The sequence below is a fragment of the Cetorhinus maximus genome, chromosome 31 (genome assembly GCF_964194155.1).
Source record: "Cetorhinus maximus chromosome 31, sCetMax3.hap1.1, whole genome shotgun sequence".
In the NCBI taxonomy this organism is placed as follows: Eukaryota; Metazoa; Chordata; class Chondrichthyes; order Lamniformes; family Cetorhinidae; genus Cetorhinus; species Cetorhinus maximus.
In genome coordinates, this window is record NC_135909.1 from 4,910,446 (window position 1) to 4,928,541 (window position 18,096).

Sequence of the window (18,096 nt, forward strand, 5' to 3'; positions counted from 1 at the left end):
CTCTGGGGGCTGCGTGCAGTTCCGGTCCTGGCCACTGCAGCTTCTGGCGCTGCAGGGGCGCGAGAGAGCTATTCGGTAAAAATACCTAGAAAAACTCAGCAGGTCTGACAACATCTGCGGAGAGGGACACAGTTAACGTTTCGAGTCCGTATGACTCTTCAACAGAACTGAGGGAATATAGAAATGAGGTGAAATATAAGCTGGTTTAAGGGGGTGGGGGACAGGTAGAGCTGGATAGAGGGCCAGTGATAGGTGGAGATAACCAAAAGATGTCACAGACAAAAGGACAAAGGGGTGTTGACGGTGGTGATATTATCTAAGAAATGTGCTAATAGGTGACATTAAGGGTAGAAAGCAGGACGAGCAAGGTACAGATAGCCCTAGTGGGGGTGGGGTGGGGGGGAAGGGATCGAAATAGGCTAAAAGGTGGAGACGAAACAATGGATGGAAATACATTTAAAAATAATGGAAATAGGTGGGAAAAGAAAAATATATTTAAATTATTGGAAAAAGGGGGATCGGAAGGGGGGTGGGGATGGAGGAGAGAGTTCATGGTCTGAAGTCGTTGAACTCAATATTCAGTCTGGAAGGCTGTAAAGTGCCTAGTTGGAAGATGAGGTGCTGTTCCTCCAGTTTGATCTCTCCCGATAGCTGTAACCTCCTATTTCTGACGCCATCTTTGTAAAACGTGTTTTTGGCACCTCCTCCAGTGCCTGTTTGGTGATCTGGGCACCAGAGCCCGGCAGTATTCCAAGTCCGCCGTTGTTATGGCAACCTGCCAGTCGGGATAACCCTTCAGGCTATTCCCGGCGGTGAACACTTGTTCCGCAGAAGAGAGATGGCAAGGGACTCATGCGGCGAGTCGGTTCGGGTCTGCAACGCGCTTGCCTGAGGGTGCGGTGGAGAACAGGTTCAGCCGGGGCTTGCGCAGGGGAATCGGACTCGCTACCTGGAGAGGGAGAACGTGCGGGGTTACGGGGAGGGGGCCGGGGAGTGGCGCCGGTGGGGGGGGTGGGGTGAGGTGCTCATTCGGAGGGCCGGCGCACACACGATGGGCCGAATGGCCTCCTCCTGCGCTGTAACAATTTGGTGATTCGGTGGCCCGTAAGGTCATAATAAGACCCAAAGAGCAGAAGTGGGCCATTCGGCCCATCGAGTCTGCTCCGCCATTCAGTGAGATCATGGCTGATCTGCTAATTCTCAACTCTACTTTCCTGCCTTTTCCCCATAACCCTTGGTTCACTTCCTGATTAAAAATCTGCCTATCTCAGCCCTGAATATACTTAAGGACCCAGCCTCTACAGCACCTCTGTGGTAAAGAATTCCACAGATTGACTACCCTCTGAGAGAAGAAATTCCTCCTCATCTCTGTTTTAAATGGGTGCCCCCTCACTCTGAGATTATGCCCTCTGGTCCTAGACTCTCCCACAAGGGGAAACAACCTCTCAGCATCTACCCTGTCAAGCCCCCTAAGAATCTTATATCTTTCAATGAGGTCGCCTCTCATTCTTCTAAACTCCAATGAGTACAGGCCCAACCTACTCAACCTCTCCTCATAAGAAAATCCCTCCATCCCCGGGATCAACCTAGTGAACCTTCTCTGAACTGCCTCCAATGCCAGTATATCTTTCCTTAGATAAGGGACCAAAACTGTTCACAGTATTCTAGGTGTGGTCTAACTCGTGCCTTGTATAGTTTTAGCAAGACTTCCCCATTTTTATACTCCATTCCCTTTGAAATAAAGGCCAACATTCCATTTGCCTTCCCTATTGCCTGCTGAACGTGTATGTTAGTTTTTTGGGATTCATGCACGAAGACCCCCAAATCCCTCTGTGCTGCAGCTTTCTGCAGCCTTTCTCCATTTAAATAATAATCAGCTCCTCTATTTCTTCCTGCCAAACCGCATAACCTCACACTTACCCACATTATATTCCATCTGCCGAGTTTTTGCCCAATCACTGAACCTGTCCATATCCCCCTGTAGACTCTGTGTGTCATCCTCACCGCTTGCCCTCCCACCTATTTTTGTGTCGTCCGCAAACTTGGCGATAGTACATTCACTTCCCACGTCCAAGTCACTAATATAAATATTATAATAGATAAATAATTGTGGCCCCAGCACTGATCCCTGTGGCACTCCGCTAGTTACATGTCTAACCAAGGTTCAACACAAGTTTAGCATAACTTTTACGGGTGGAATTTTACGGAAGTGTTATTTTATGTTCGGGACCGTAAAATCCCAGCCCCTCTGGGAATCAATCCTGGTGCTTGGTTTTTTTTAATGGCCTTATTAGCCTGCATTGCTAGTTTTGATATGGTTATCTGCTTTTGATCGAACCAATGTATCGGCTACCTGGGATGTTTATCTCCACACACACACACATACACGCACACAGCTACGGCCTCTAGCATAGTATAAAGATTGCTAGTGACTAGTCTCTCTGTAACGGAACTGCAACACCGGCTAAACTGAATAGATCATCCCCTAGGCACCAAGAAATTCTTCGGCAGCACCTTCCACACCCCTGACCGCTACCACCCAGAAGGACAAGGGCAGCAGGCTCATGGGAACACCCACCGCCCGCAAATTCCAACTCCTAACCCCTCACCATCCTGACTTGGAACTGTATCGGCCATTATCGCTGGGTCAAAATCCTGGAACCCCCCTCCCCTCCCTAACAGCGCCGTGGATGCACCTACCCCACGTGGACTGCAGCGGCTCAAGAAGGCGGCTCACCCCCACCTTCTCAAGGGGCAATTAGGGGCGGGCAATAAATGCTGGGCCTAGCCACACACCCCTTAAATGAATAAAAAATCAAGTACTTCTGACCTTAGGCAGGTTGCCATTCGGTATCCAGTAAACCATATGACCATTGGGTGTGAAAGTATCCAGAGCTTATGCAAGTTTCTTGCCTTGCGATGAGGTGTGAACGTTAACCAGACCGTCATGCAAACTCCACCCAGCTCGCAATAGCTGACGTCAGCCTTGCGCACGCCAAGTAACCAAACTAGAACGAGACACACAAGGTGCAAATGGTGCAGCATCACTCCCATCCACCCCGTTTTTTGGAAAAGGCTTGGAGCCCGACACCTCACACGTGGGGCTGTGCCCACTTCTGCTGGCGCCGCGCCGTTAAGAAAAAAAACCACGTCAGAACCCGCACCTTGTGCTTTGGTCAAATTGCTCTTAACAGCAGCTTTACCTAGAGCGCGCACAGCTCTGACCCAACCGCTGTCGGCTTGCCCGCACCCACCCGCCCCGTGCCAGTGTTACCCGGCAGCCACGGGGGCTGCCGTGCCATGGACGCGTCCCTTGGCTCGCCCGCCAGGGAGTCCGCCCAGCCGCGGCCTCCGACACGTATTCGCCGCCCGCGTCTGGAAGGAAGGTGGGGTGCAGTTGGCCCCCCCCGACCAACGGCGACTCGAGCTTTGAATGGGCGGGGTGAGTGGCGCGGCTTGTGCCCTGGATGCCTGCGCCATTCTGAAGGCCGGGCACAAAGAGGCAGGACGCCTGACAGCTTTGAGACGATGGGGGGGGTGGGGGGTCTCTGTGAGGTCCAGTCATGAAATGATCCCCAGGGTGGGGTGAGGTTTCCTGAAGCGAATAGAAATTAAAATGTTAACGTTTAATTAATAACGTGTGACAGAGTCACACGCGGGGAGGACGTGTTTTATAACATTTTTCATTTCTTTATTAGTTTTTTTAAAAAACTCTTCATCTCCCCGAGGCTGAGGGAGCCTGAAAGCGCCTCCTGGCCTCGATCGCGGGCAGTGGTCAGCCACCCTGACCACCTCCGCTCGGCCTGTACCCGACAAGGGGCAAGATTCCGCCCGACGTCCGGGCTTGTGGGGTCCGAGCAGCGTTACTCAAACGCTCTCCCGCCTGCAAGGCCGCTGAATTGGGGGGGAGCAGATGACCCTGAGGCCCCACCCGCCTGTCCGACCCCCACCCCACTTTTCTGCTGGTCACTGCAAAAAAAAAAACTCAACCGAGTTGACGGGAGGAGCGGCGCCGGTTTTAGACGCGGGGTTCGAAGCTTCCGGTGCTTCGGCCCATTTTGGGGTCCGCGTTCGGCTGGTTTTCTCTCCTTCGCTTCTTCCTTGCGCAACAAATGGTGAAGACCCGCTTTGGTGGTTCTCGTTGCCGAAAGAAAGAATGAGGCCTTTCTTTTTTCTTTCTTTTGGGTTGAAGCCTTTCGTCTTGCGCTGATCGGGGCAATTTGCAAGAATGCCAATTGGGCAAGGGGAACAACAATTTATACCGCATGAGAAGAGAGTGCCGATTGACTGGCAGGCAGGCTCTGATTGGCGGAGGGGTTGCCATGGAGAATGCACCAGCTGATGATGACTGACAGTTAACTGCCGAGCATTGTGTGAAACTTAAACCAGGCAATTTGACTCTGATTGGTCAAGGCTTTGCTCTACGAATGAACCAGCAAATGGTTGTCACTTATTTTGTTTTGAAACAGGTGCAATGTGTGTACATGTTCTTTCTGTCTGCAAAGAACAGGTTCCCTCTGTGCTAATAAACGTAGCTTCCAGTACACGCAAATGCACCACACTGTGAATCCGACTGACAATCTTAAATTGGTTGTCAGCATAATTCTGAGCACACTGAGGATTATTTAGCAAATGTTGCCCAATCGTGGAATCACATCCAATATCGGACACTATGTTTTGAGTTTTGCAAACATGGGCTGGTTGGGTACGGCTGTGCCTCACCCATTGCAAACAGTGGAAAGAACATGCTGTTTGATACGATCCACCAGTCTTTGCGACGTATGGCCTACATACCTGGCATCGCGCTTGCACTGAAATTCATATACCACAGGGCCCTTTTTTTTTTGCGGCCGGAAACAACGTGTACAGACGTTGCGCCTATTTCAGCTAAACCAAATAAGTGACAGCCATTCACTGGTTCATTCTTCAGGGGCAACGCCTTGACCAACCAGCGCCGGGCTGCCTGGTGCAAATTTCACACAACGCTCGGCGGTTAACTGTCAGCCACCGTCAACTGGTGCACCCTCCATGGCAACGCCTGCACCGGTCTGAGCCCACTTGTCAGCCGGTCAGCCCTCTCTTCTCAAGCGGTGTAAATTGCTGTTTGCTTTCCTTGCAAGTTGCCCCGACGAGCACGAGACGAGAAGCTTCGGCAAAGAACAGGTTTCTTTTTTATCCGCAGTGCTCAGGTCCTGTGCTGTTTTGCAGTTGTATGTTGTAAATCTGCCCTGCCAAACGACGCCGCTGATCGTTGATTGCGTTTTAATGATGGCGCGCGGTTGCCGGCCTGGTGGTGTGAGCACAGCGGGCACGGTGAGGGTTCTGGCCGGCTCTCTCATATGGCGCATCACCGACTCACCTTTTTCCCACCGATCGCGTGAAGGACCTTTACAGGCCACCGTTGGCCCAGGCTTCGGAAACTGCCGCGGTTAGGGTATTTGTCCAAAACGGGAGGGGGAGGTTTTTTTGGAAACGGGTGCTCCCAATACGTCTGCTAAAAGGTCTTGTCTTTCTCGCCACACCCTCCCCCCCTTCCCCCCATCTTAGGGCAAATGGCCGGCGACCACACCAGACTGGAGTTCCACAACATTGAAACCGGCATCATGACGGAGAAGCGCTTCATCGCCGTGGTCCCCTCCAACTTCATCGGCCACCTGCAGAGCCTCAGCTTCAACGGGATGGACTACATCGACCTCTGCAAGAACGGAGACATCAGCTACTGCGAGCTGAACGCCTTCTTCGGCATGAGGGACATCATCGCCGACCCGGTGACCTTCAAGACCAAGTCCAGTTACCTGGCGCTGGCCACGCTCCAGGCCTACACCTCCATGCACCTGTTCTTCCAGTTTAAGACCACAGCCATAGATGGGCTGATCCTCTACAACAGCGGGGACGGCAATGACTTCATTGTGGTGGAGCTCGTTAAAGGGTGGGTACGGCTCTTGCGTCGCTGGTCCAGCCGGTGAATGGGACTACGAGGCTGCCTGAATGTTTGCGCCTCAGCTGGTAAACTGAAGGAAACTTGCCTTCGAGGGTGTTGATTCCATGGGGTGAGAGGGTTGCCCATTGAGCAGAATGGGCCTATAACTAGGTTTCGCGTTCACCGGCAGTAGGGCCTTTGTGGGGAAGTGTGAGATCGTGCACTTTGGTAGGAAGAATAGAGGCATAGACTATTTTCTAAATGGGGAGAGAATTTAGAAATCTGGAGTGCAAAGGGCCTTGGGAGTCCTAGTCCAGGATTCTCTTAAGGTTAACTTGCAGGTTGAGTCGGTAGTTAGGAAGGCAAATGCAACGTTGGTATTTATTTCGAGAGGGACTAGAATATAAAAGCAGGGATGTGCTGCTGAGGCTTTATAAGGCTCTGGTCACATTTAGAATATTGTGAGCAATTTTGGGCCCCGTATCTCAGGAAGGATGTGCTGGCCCTGGAGAGGGTCCAGAGGAGGTTCACGAGAACGATCCCAGGAATGAAAGGCTTAACATATGAGGAACGTTTGAGGACTCTGGGTCTATACTCGATGGAGTTTAGAAGGATGAGGGGGGGATCTGATTGAAACTTACAGAATACTGAAAGGCCTGGATAGAGTGGACGTGGGGAAGATGTTTCCATTAGTAGGAGAGACTGGGACCCGAGGGCACAGCCTCAGAGTAAAGGGAAGACCTTTTAGAACAGAGATGAGGAGAAACTTCTTTAGCCAGAGAGTGGTGAATCTATGGAATTCATTGCCACAGAAGGCTGTGGAGGCCAGGTCATTGAGTGTATTTAAGAGCGAGATAGATAGGTTCTTGATTGGTAAGGGGATCAAAGGTTACGGGGAGAAGGCGGGAGAATGGGGTTGAGAAACTTATCAGCCATGATTGAATGGCGGAGCAGACTCGATGGGCCAAATGGCCTAATTTCTGCTCCTATGTCTTATGGTCTTATGGCTCCTTTCTCAGGGTGAGGCCTTTATTGAGCAGACACAAAATGGCAGCTCACAGAGAGACTGCCTCATGGCAGAGGTCACATGACCACGGCAAGCCAGGTAGGGCATGTAGTAAAGGTGCATTTCAAAACCCAAACATCCACCACCCCCCCCCAAACCCCCTTTTCGTAACAAAGAAAAGACCCAAACATCTCCCTTTTCCTCACGAACAAAAGACACAGACAAACGATTTTCAGTTTAGAAGAACGAGAGGTTGATATTGCAATGTTTAAAATTCCCGGAGGGCTTGACAGGGCAGATACTGAGAGGTTCTTTCCAGTCTGGCCGGAGAGTCTGGAACGAGGGGGCGGCCACACTCTCGGGGTCAGGCTCGGCCATTTTGGGAGTGTGGAGCTGTGGAGAAATGTCTTCACTTCAGAGGGTTGCGAGTTCTCTACCCCAAGAGGGCTGCGTCTACTCCGCCTTTGAGTATCTTCAAGAGCGGGGCAGATGGGCCCTTGGGCGAAAGGTGAATCGAGGGGCAGGGCAGGAAGGCGGAGGTGAGGTGGAAGATCCTATCGGGCGGTGGAGCAGGATGGACAGGCCATGTGGCCTGCCCTTGACCCTATTTCTTAAGCTCACCTCCTGGGGGGCGACAGCAAGCTGTAATAAAGAGACGGTTTGGCTCCTGGTGGGGTGGGTAGAGCCTAGTTATTTCCCCCAGTGGATGGTGTCCAGAACAAGGGGGCAAAAGGCTTAAAATGAGAGCCAGGCCCAATACGGGATGTCATGAGGCACCACTTTACACAAAGGAGAGGGGAAATCTGGAACTCTCTCCCTCCGCCCACCCCCCCAAACCCCTACCACCAAAAAAAAGCAGCGGGTTAATTGAAAATTACAAAACTGAGATTGATGGATTTTTGTTGGGTTGGATTATTAAGGGTTATGGAGTTAAGGTGGGTGAATGGGAGTTGATAGGGGGTCTTGAGGTACAGTGGGTAATGTCCCTACCTCTGGGACAGAAGCTCCAGGTTCAAGTCCCACTCCAGGAGTTGACGGCCAGGGAAGGTGCGTTCATAACCTGACCAAAGAGGGCTGGCTATCAGCCTGTAAATCCTCCCGATAGGCCTGATGGCCGACGGTAAGAGCTTCCTGGTTGGCAAACCACTGCGGCACTTGGCCAAGCATAGCCATGGACCAATCCAATGGACGTCCATGGTCGCCAAGGCCCTCTTAGGGCTTGGTACCTGGGGGAGGAGGAGGAGACGGAGTTAAATACAGATTGAATCTGATTGAATGGAGAACAGGCTAGAAGGGTTGAATGGCCTCCTTCTGTTCCTACGTCGGTGCTGAGTTAGTCGGTCTGAACCGGAGAAGCAAGTCGTCTCTAGGTTTGACTACAGGCTTCCTGGACTCGGGGACGGACAAGAAGCAGCAAGCTATCCATGTCCCTCAAGCTTAGAATGTGCCCCTGCCCTGTCAATCACGGATGCCAGGCTATTCGACCATGAGCACTTCACCGATGAAGATTTGTCTCTTAGGTGCTGGTTTAAGTGGAGTTGGATTGAAATCAGTCTGGTCAGGAGAGATGGGAGGGTTAAAACAGGAAAAGGGTTTCAGAAAAGGTTTTATTTTAAGTATTCAGAATTTCCATCCGGTTGTTCAGGGTTTTAACAATGAAGACAAAGCCATTGAATCTGTTTCTTTCAATGGGGCTTTTAAAAGGTTCTTTCACGGGGATGTGGGCGTCGCTGGCCGGGCCCAGCATTTGTTGCCCATCCCTAATTGCCCCTTGAACTGAGTGTCTCGCTCAGCCCATTTCAGGGGGGCAGTTAAGAGTCAACCGCACGTTGCTGTGGGTCTGGAGTTGCGTGTAGGCCCAGACCGGGTGGAAGTCAATGGGTTTTTGAATGGCTTGCCACATTTTCCGGCCCCGTCACAATGGGGTCACAAAATTCAGCCCATAGAAACATAGAAACTAGGAGCAGGAGTAGGCCATTCGGCCCTTCGAGCCTGCTCGGCCATCCAATGTGATCATGGCTGATCCTCTATCTCAAGGCCGTGCTCCCGCTCTCTCTCCACACCTCTTGATACCTTTAGAGTCCAGAAATCTATCTATTTCCTTCTTAAATATATTGAGTGACTTGGCCTCCACAGCCCTCTGGGGTAGAGAATTCCACAGGTTCACCACCCTCTGAGTGAAGAAGTTTCTCCTCATCTCAACCTTAAATGGCCCATCCCGTATCCTGGGATTGTGACCCCTTGTTCTAGACCCTACCCCGAGCCAGAGGAAACATCATCTCTGCATCCAGTCTGTCCAGTCCTGTCAGAATTCTCTACGTTTCAATGAAATCCCCTCTCATTCTTCCAAATTCCAGATACTGCATCATTTTCCACACCAACTGAAAGGTATAAAGGTCCTCTTCCCTGCTCAGGACTCCCAGTGTAAAGCATTATTGAGGAATGTGGAGTTCCTAAAGAGACATCGATAGATTAAATGGCTGGGCAAAACTGTGACAAATGGATTTCTATGGGGGAGTGGGGGGGTGAGGGTTACATACAAACAACCTAGTTTGGACCTAACAAGGATAGAAGAGGGGCACTTTCTAAATGGTGAGGAGCTGGAAACAGTGGAGGTGGCAGAGATCTGGGGAGGGGGGGGTCCAGGTATACAGATCATTATGACATCCCGTGAAATGGGATTGGCGTAGTTAGCTCTTTGTTGACAGGCGTGGGCACAAGGGGCCGAATGGCCTCCTTCTGCGCTGTGAACGTCTGTGAGGCTATGAGTCACGGACGGGTACAGAAAATGACCAAGAAGGGCCCATGGGATGCTGGCCTTTATATCTGGAGGACTGGAGCACAAGAGGGTAGAAGTCAGGCTTCAGCTGTACAAAGCCCTGGTTAGGCCGCACCTGGAGTTACTGGGAGCAGCTCTGGGCACCGCACCTTAAGAAGGATATTTTGACCATGGAGGGAGCGCAGTGTAGATTTACCAGAACGATACCTGAACACCAAGGGTTAAATTACGAGGAGAGATTACACAAACTGGGGTTATATTCCCTGGAATTTAGATGGTTGAGAGGAGATTCGATCAAAGCTTTCAAGATACGAAGGAGGAACAGATAGGGCGGACAGGGAGAAACTATTCCCGCTGGTTGGGGGAGTCTCGGACTAGGGAGGGGGGCAGAGTCTAAAAATGAGGGCCCCCCAAGGTTTGGGATGGGACGATGCATTGAGGCCCTGTGTGCCCGCTCAGGTGTGCTCGTGAAGGGTCAATGTGGTGTAAATCCAATTCCCTCTGGGAGGTGGGAATGTTCCAGGTTTCTGTCAGGGCAGAACATAAAGCCTCCCCACCCCACCCCCACAGGTTAAAATAAGCTCCCAGTCTGCTTTGTTATGCTGGTCGCGATGACTCACTCGCCTGACATGAAAGGTAAAGGTGCAGACATGAGTGAAGTTGGTTCAAAGATAGATTGGGGCTGCTATTCTGGGAGCCCTGACAGGTGATTAATTAAACCAGCGTGGTGTCTGGGAGTTTTGGGATGCACTTCTCGAATTATCGAGCCGTTTTGAAGTGTGCAGAGGTGGGTAGCCAATCAGGCAGAAAGCTACCTAATGACTATATCACCTAGGTCGTATTTTACTGCTGTTGTTGGAATGGTTTCCTGCTTCCTACTGATCGTTGCTGAGCTTAAAAACAGCCACCGACCCTGCAGTGAATGTCACTTCCCTTTGATAAAAACCATCATGATACAGAAGCAGTGATAGGCCATAGGCTCCGCCAAGGCTGCTCCACCATTCAGTATGAGCATGGTTAATCTCCGACCTCAAATCCGCTTCCCCGCTGGATCCCATGATCCCTGAGTGTCCAAAGGTCTGATGATGTCAACCTTGACTATGTTGAACGCTCGAGCATCGGTGGCCTTGGGGTTACCTGAAACCCTATTACCTGTACCCTAACTCCCACCCAGCCCTGATCGCCCATCAGCCTTGTACTCACTAACCCTGCCTTGGTTGGCCTGGTGATGTCTCACTTTAGGATCCTCGCCCTTGTTTTCAGATGGAGGCCGACCCCAATCCTCCCTCATCCCTGTGATCTCCTCCAGCCCCACGGGCCTCCAACGCCTCTGAGCTCCTCAAATTCTGGCCCCTTAATTAGGGCGCCCTCGGTTTTAACCACTCTGCCATTGTCACGGCATCGTCACAGGACCGTCAGGGCTCAGGAGGAGGCCATTCGGCCCACCGTGTCTGTACCGGCTCTCCGAGTGAGCATTACGACCGAGTGCCAATCTCCCGCCTTTACCCCATAACCCTGGCACATCGGTTCTGTTCCAATAATCATCCGATGCCCTCTTGAATGCCTCGATTGAACCTGGCTCCACCATACTTCCCGGGCAGCGTGTTCCACTGAACCGCTCGCTGTAGTGAAAACGTTTTTTTCTCGCATCGCGTTTGCCTCTTTCGCAAATCGCTTTAAATCTGTGCCCTCCGGTTCCCGGTCCCCTGACCAGCGGGAACAGCTTCTCCCCATCTACTCTCTCCAGACCCCTTCACGGTTTTGAACATCTCTACCACATCTCCTCTCAGCCTTCTCCTCCTCCAAGGAGAACAGCCCCAACCTCTCCAATCTATCTTGGCGGCCGGGCCTTCAGCTGCCTGGGCCCCTAAGCTCTGGAATCCCCTCCCTAAACCTCACCGCGTTGGCTCCAGTTCTGATGATCTTTCAATTTACAACCCTCATCTTTCTTTTCAAATCCTTCCATGATGCCCCCCACCCACCCTTACAACCCCCAACTCCACAACCCTCTGAAATCTCTGCACCTTTCCACTCCTGGCCTCTTGACCATCCTCAATTTTAATTGCCCCGCCATAGCCTTCAGCTGCCTGGGCCCTAGGCTCTGGAATTCCATCCCTAATCCTTTCCAATTCTCTCTCTCTCTCTCTCTCTCTCTCTCTGTCTCGCTCTTTCTCTTCTCCTTTAAGACGCTCCTTAAAACTGACCTTGACCAAGTTTTCAACCACCTGAGCCTAACATCGCCTTCCTTGGCCTAGTATTGGACGTTGCTCGGTAGGGCACTCCCGTAGGGCGTTTCTTGCCCAGCTGGAGGCGCCGTACAAGAGCAGGTTGTTGCTTCCGGTGCGATGGGAAAGTGGGGGGGGCGGTGGGTGATGGGAAGTTCCAAGGAACCCTGGCTGAATCCTCATCCCTTCGACAGGTACCTGCACTACGTGTTCGACCTGGGCAACGGGCCGTCCCTGATGAAAGGCAACTCGGACAAGCCCATCAACGACAACCAGTGGCACAACGTGATGGTCTCTCGGGACCCGAACAACGTCCACACCCTCAAGGTGGACTCCAGGACGGTCACCCAACACTCGAATGGCGCGAGGAACCTGGACCTAAAAGGTAAGCTCCCTGGCGCGGTTGCCGATTTAACAGTGAGCTATTGTGACCCCATTGTTGTTGCAGCCCCTCCAATGTCTAATCAATCTAGCTGAGCAGATGTATGGTTCAGAAAGGTCCTCCGTGGTGACACAGTCATCAAGCAACCAACCGAGCGCAAGGGTTTACTTTTAAAGGGGTAAAACTGATGGAGGTCCTCAGCGTCAGAACAGACGAAGCAAGGTGTGCCATCGGGAATATCTCAACAGCTGCCCTGACGGACAAACTAAACTTCCCAATCATCGTGACGGAAGCGAAATCCGGCGGATGCTGGAGATCTGAGATAAAAGCAGAGGATGCTGGAAAAAAAACTCAGCAGGCCCGGCAACATCAGCGGAGAGAGAGAGAGAGAAAGAGAGTTTAACGTTTCGAGTCCGTCTTCAGAGCCAAGGAGAAGTAGAAATGTGACGGGGTTTTATATTGTTTGAGGGGGTGGGGGGAGGTGGAGCAGACGGAGGAGCAAGACAGGAGGACAGGGAGAGGCGGGAGCTCAGAGGAGATTGACAGAGATGTCACGGACACAAGACAGAGGGAGCGTTAATGGCAGTGTTAAAGACTAAAGGAGGTGTTGATAGCGGCGTAAAGGTAAGATAGTGGAATGTGTTAATAGCAGAACAGGGGTCAGCGCTGTGTGAAAGCCCAGCACGGAAACAAGTGACAGATGACCCTGTGGGGCAGGGGGGTGGGTGTGATGTGGGGACCGAGGAAAAAGGATAAAACAAAAGGATTTAAAAAATAATAACCTTCACATTTCTGCTTCTCTTTAGCTCTGAGGAACTCGAAGTGTTAACTCTGTTCCTCTCTCTCCACAGATGCTGCCAGACCCGCTGAGTTTTCCCGGCGTGTTTCTTTTGTTTTGTTTTGTTTTTACTCCAGTCGTCTTGGTTCCCTTGCGCCCCCCCCACCCCCCCACCCCACCCCGGATCAGGGTTTCATTCTGCCAAGACACGTGTGGAAGCTGGTGTCCCACTCGCGGAGCTGAGAGGCTAGGCACTGCAACCTCACCGCGAGGCATCCCTCTGCTGTCCACCTCTTTATTTGAGTGCTACCTCAGCACCGCGCCTTCGCGGCTTTTTTTTGCACAGCGTCTCCCCACGCCGCGTCTCCCACAGTCTCCGACGCTGCCCCTTCACTGCGACCTGGTCAAGGGCCGCCTCGTGTCACATAGCGCCATGTCGTACCCGCGCTCAATCTGTGCTGACCACCACGCCCGTGTTATTATAATGATATAATAGCTAGTTGCTCAGGGGGAATTGGGTAAACGTGCTGTGGGTTCAATTATTATGACTAGGCGCACGAGAACCGTTCTACTTGGATGGAAAGCTTGAAAACACCGGAGCTGTGCGCGTGTGCTCTGCTGAAAGGAAAAGTGAAACCAAGACTGGGTTGCATGACACACTTCTCTTCCAGCGATGTCATGCTGATATTGCTTATAGGCGTATTACATGAATGCACAGGCGTCTTCCTATCCAGGCACATGGAAGACAATCCTCATTAGCACAGGATAGCTCATAATAATACTAATGTTGGAAAACAAATAAGTTATGTTAGATGAATGTACATTCTGCCACAATCAGCACCTCCTTTAGTCTTTAACACTACCCATTAACAGTCCCCTTGTCTTGAGTCCATGACATCTTTGTCAATCTCCTTAGCTCCCACCTCTCCGTGACCTTCTACTTTACTACACCTGCTCCACCCCCTCTTAAACAGTATAAAATCCATCAAATTTCTACTTCTCTTTAGCTCTGAAGGAGAGTCAGACGGACTTGAAACGCTAACTCTGTTTCCCTCTCCACAGATGCTGCCGGACCTGCTGAGTTTTTCCAGCATTTAATGGAGTTAATGTCAGACTTGTGTCGAACCTTGCCATGAGCAGATGAAGATGATAGTGAATATAAGGTTTCATCTATTTAAGGCAATGTCATTCTATTGTCCATGCAATTCTTACGCTCTCTCCTCTGACTGTGTAGCCAAGACTCAATGCAATTTAAATTAACAGCCCTGGTTCAGTGGGAAGTACCACTCTCGCTTCTGAGTTGAAGGTTGTGGGTTGCACTCCCACTGGAGGGCAACATCTAGACCGACGCTCCGGGGTGGCAGTACTGAGGGAGTGCTGCACTGTTGGGAGTGCCGTCTTTCAGATGAAGTGTTAAACCCAGATCCCTCAGGCAGACATAAGGAGGTCCCTGGCCACAATTAGAAGATGGGCAGGGAAGTTTTTACCCCTGTCCGTCGGTCAGTATTTATCCCTCTATATCACCAAAACAGGTGATACGGCCATTTTCATACTGGGAGGTTACTGTGCGCAAATTGGTTACCACATTTCATACGTTGTAATAGTGACTACGCCTCAAAGGGTACGAGGTTGGCTGGACAGTGCTCTGGGACACCCCGCAAGGGTCTGTATAAAAGCTAAACTTCTCTCTGCTCTTTAAAAGCGCATCTTGACCGGGTGGATGTGGAGAGGATGTTTCCTCTTGTGGAAAAATCTAGAAATAGGGGTCACTGTTTAAAAACAAGGGGTCACCCATTTAAAACGGAGACGAGGCAAAATCTTTTCCCTCAGAGGGTCATGAGTCTTAGGAACCCTCTCCCTGAAAAGGCGGTGGGAGCAGAGTCTTTGAATGTTTTTGAGGCAGAGCTGGGTCGATTCTTGGTAAGCGAGGGGGGGGTGAAAGGTTATCGGGGGGGTCGGCGGGATACAGATTTGAGGTCACTGTCAGATCGGCCACGATCTTATTAAATGGCACAGCAGGCTCGAGGGGCCGAATGGCCTCACTCCTACTCCTCGTCTGAACGTTAGAAAAAAATGAGGGAGCCCGTCTGCGCACAGCAAGATCTCACGAGGTCAGCCGATCAACGATCGCGGTTTCAGAGCAGGGCCGCCGTTGGGAGGCCCCGTGTTGGCTCATCTGAACTGGAAAGGGGCCGGGAGATGCCAGTCAGCGCGCGACCCTCGTCCGGTTTCAGACGGTTACCGGGGTGACTGTCCGGAGGAGCCAGCCTTGTCCTGTTGCCAGCGGTAACAGGGACCACCAGTACTATCCACAAGCTTACAAACAAAACGAGTTAGGGGGCAGGAGTGGAGGCCATTCGGCCCCCCTCGAGCCTGCTGCGCCGTTCAATAAGACCGTGGCTGATCCAATGGTAACCCTCAACCCCGACACTCCCACCTACACCCCTCCTCCCCCCACGCCCCGCCCACCACCACCGATAACCTTTGAACTCCCTTGTCAGTCAAGGATCTGTCCACCGCGGCCTTAGTAATATTCAGTGACCCTGCCTCAACCACCCTCTGGGGAAGAGAGTTCCACAGTCTGATGGCCCTCCCAGAGAAAAAAATTCTCCTCATCTCTGAGTTAAATGGGAGGCCCCTTATTTCTAAACTGTGCCCCCCCTCGTTCTAGTCGCTCCCACACAAGGGGAAACATCCTCTCAGCAGCCGCCCTGTCAAAGCCCCCTCAGGATCTTATATGTTTCAATAAGATCGCCTCTCGTTCTTCTAAACTCCAATGGATACAGGCCCAACCTGTCTAACTTTTCCTCATAGGATAACTTCCCCTCATCCATAAGACCATAAGACATAGGAGCAGAAATTAGGCCATTCGGCCCATCGAGTCTGCTCCGCCATTCAATCATGGCTGATAAGTTTCTCAACCCCATTCTCCCGCCTTCTCCCCGTAACCTTTGATCCCCTTACCAATCAAGAACCTGTCTATCTCGATCTTAAATACACTCAATGACCTGGCCTCCAGAGCCTTCTGTGGCAATGAATTCCATAGATTCACCCACTCTCTGGCTAAAGAAGTTTCTCCTCATCTCTGTTCTAAAAGGTCTTCCCTTTACTCTGAGGCTGTGCCCTCGGGTCCTAGTCTCTCCTACTAATGGAAACATCTTCCCCACGTCCCACTCTATCCAGGCCTTTCAGTATTCTGTAAGTTTCAATCAGATCCCCCCTCATCCTTCTAAACTCCATCGAGTATAGACCCAGAGTCCTCAAACGTTCCTTATATGTTAAGCGTTTCATTCCTGGGATCGTTCTCATGAACCTCCTCTGGACCCTCTCCAGGGCCAGCACATCCTTCCTGAGATACGGGGCCCAAAATTGCTCACAATATTCTAAATGTGGTCTGACCAGAGCCTTATAAAGCCTCAGCAGCACATCCCTGCTTTTATATTCTAGTCCTCTCGAAATAAATGCCAATGTTGCATTTGCCTTCCTAACTACCGACTCAACCTGCAAGTTAACCTTAAGAGAATCCTGGACTAGGACTCCCAAGTCCCTTTGCACTCCAGATTTCTGAATTCCCAGGAATCAGCTGAGTGAACCTTCTCTGAACTGCTCCTAATGCTGTTTATCCGCTTTTCTCAAGTAAGGAGACCAAGACTGTACACCGAACCCCAGATGGTGATCTCACCAGCATCCTGTACAACTGTAGTAAAACTCCCCTACATTTATATTCCGCTCCCCTCGCCATCAACGACCATGTTCGGCACTAAGTGGGTCTCTTTCTGGCCAGGCTGACTCCAAGGTCACCTGCGGCGGTCTGGGGTATGAAAGGGCTGAGGTCAGGACAAAGGCCTGTGATTGGACGACCCAGTCAGGCCTCTTGACCAGGCTTGGAGGGAGACAGCCACCGCTATGGGCTTATTGCCCCATTCTGCTCTAGAGGAGCCACCTGCAAGTTCCCATCCGAGCCACTCACCATCCCGACTTGGAAATATATCACCTTTCCTTCACTGTCGCTGGGTCAAAATCCTGGAACTCCCTCCCTAACAGCGCTGTGGGTGTACCTACACCACATGCCTCTTTTTCCAGCCGCACTCAAAAAGCCAGGAAATAAAAACACAGGCCGGGAGCCGTGAGATGTCTGAGAAGCCTCATTTCTCACAGGCCAGCTGCTTAACTGAGACCTGGGACTGCATCGCATTACAGACTGGCCTTGGCGCCTCTTTAATACCCCCCCCGCCAATTCACCTTAATGCTTCCAGTGTCTGTGTGACAGGGCGGGCATGCTCGACCAATAGCACCGTGTCACCCCTCCCCCCACCGCACACCCCCGCCCCCCCGAACGCCCAAACCCACCTAACCCCCAAACCCCCCTAAACCCTAAACCCCCCTAACCCCCTAAACCCCCTAACCCCAAACCCCCCATACCCCCTAACCCCAAACACCCTAAACCCCCTAACCCCAAACACCCTAAACCCCCTAACCCCAAGCCCCCCATACCCCCTAAACCCCAAACCCCCTAAACACCCTAACCCCAAACCCCCCTAACCCCCTAAACCCCAAACCCCCTAACCCCCAAACCCCCCTAAACCCCAAACCCCCCTAAACCCCAAACCCCCTAAACCCCCTAACCCCCTCTCCCCTCGTGTTTCAAGAGCTCCTCCGCTCGGGCCTGAGAAAGGTTTAATGGCTCGTTCTGCCGTTGCGAAAGACGTTTACTCGAGATGAATGACCCCCGTTGGGTCTTTGGGTGAGGTGCTGGGCTGTAGGGGGGTAAGTAGGGGGGTGTGTAATATAGGAACAGGAAATGGAGTTATGACCTTGGACGAGGCAGCTCTTCAACCAATCAACGCCTCAGGTCTCCCCGCTGACCTCTCGCTCCTCAGCGTCCTGACCTTGACCGGCCACCCTCTTGCCTCCTGTCCTCTCGCGAGGTGACCCTATTCCCACAAGTGTTGCGCCTCACCACACGCACCCCCGGGTAGGTAATTGTCCTCAAGGGCTCAACATGA

General features: G+C 51.8%; 1 protein-coding gene across 1 annotated transcript in view; it reads left to right on the forward strand.

The window, feature by feature from the left end:
- The window catches only part of nrxn2b (neurexin 2b), a 1,731,499-nt gene that overhangs the window by 915,162 nt on the left and 798,241 nt on the right, over window positions 1-18,096 (forward strand). The window contains exons 13-14 of the mRNA XM_078532738.1: window positions 5,548-5,929; window positions 12,125-12,315. Coding sequence (XP_078388864.1) covers window positions 5,548-5,929; window positions 12,125-12,315 — 573 coding nt within the window. The remainder of the gene's footprint in view (window positions 1-5,547; window positions 5,930-12,124; window positions 12,316-18,096) is intronic.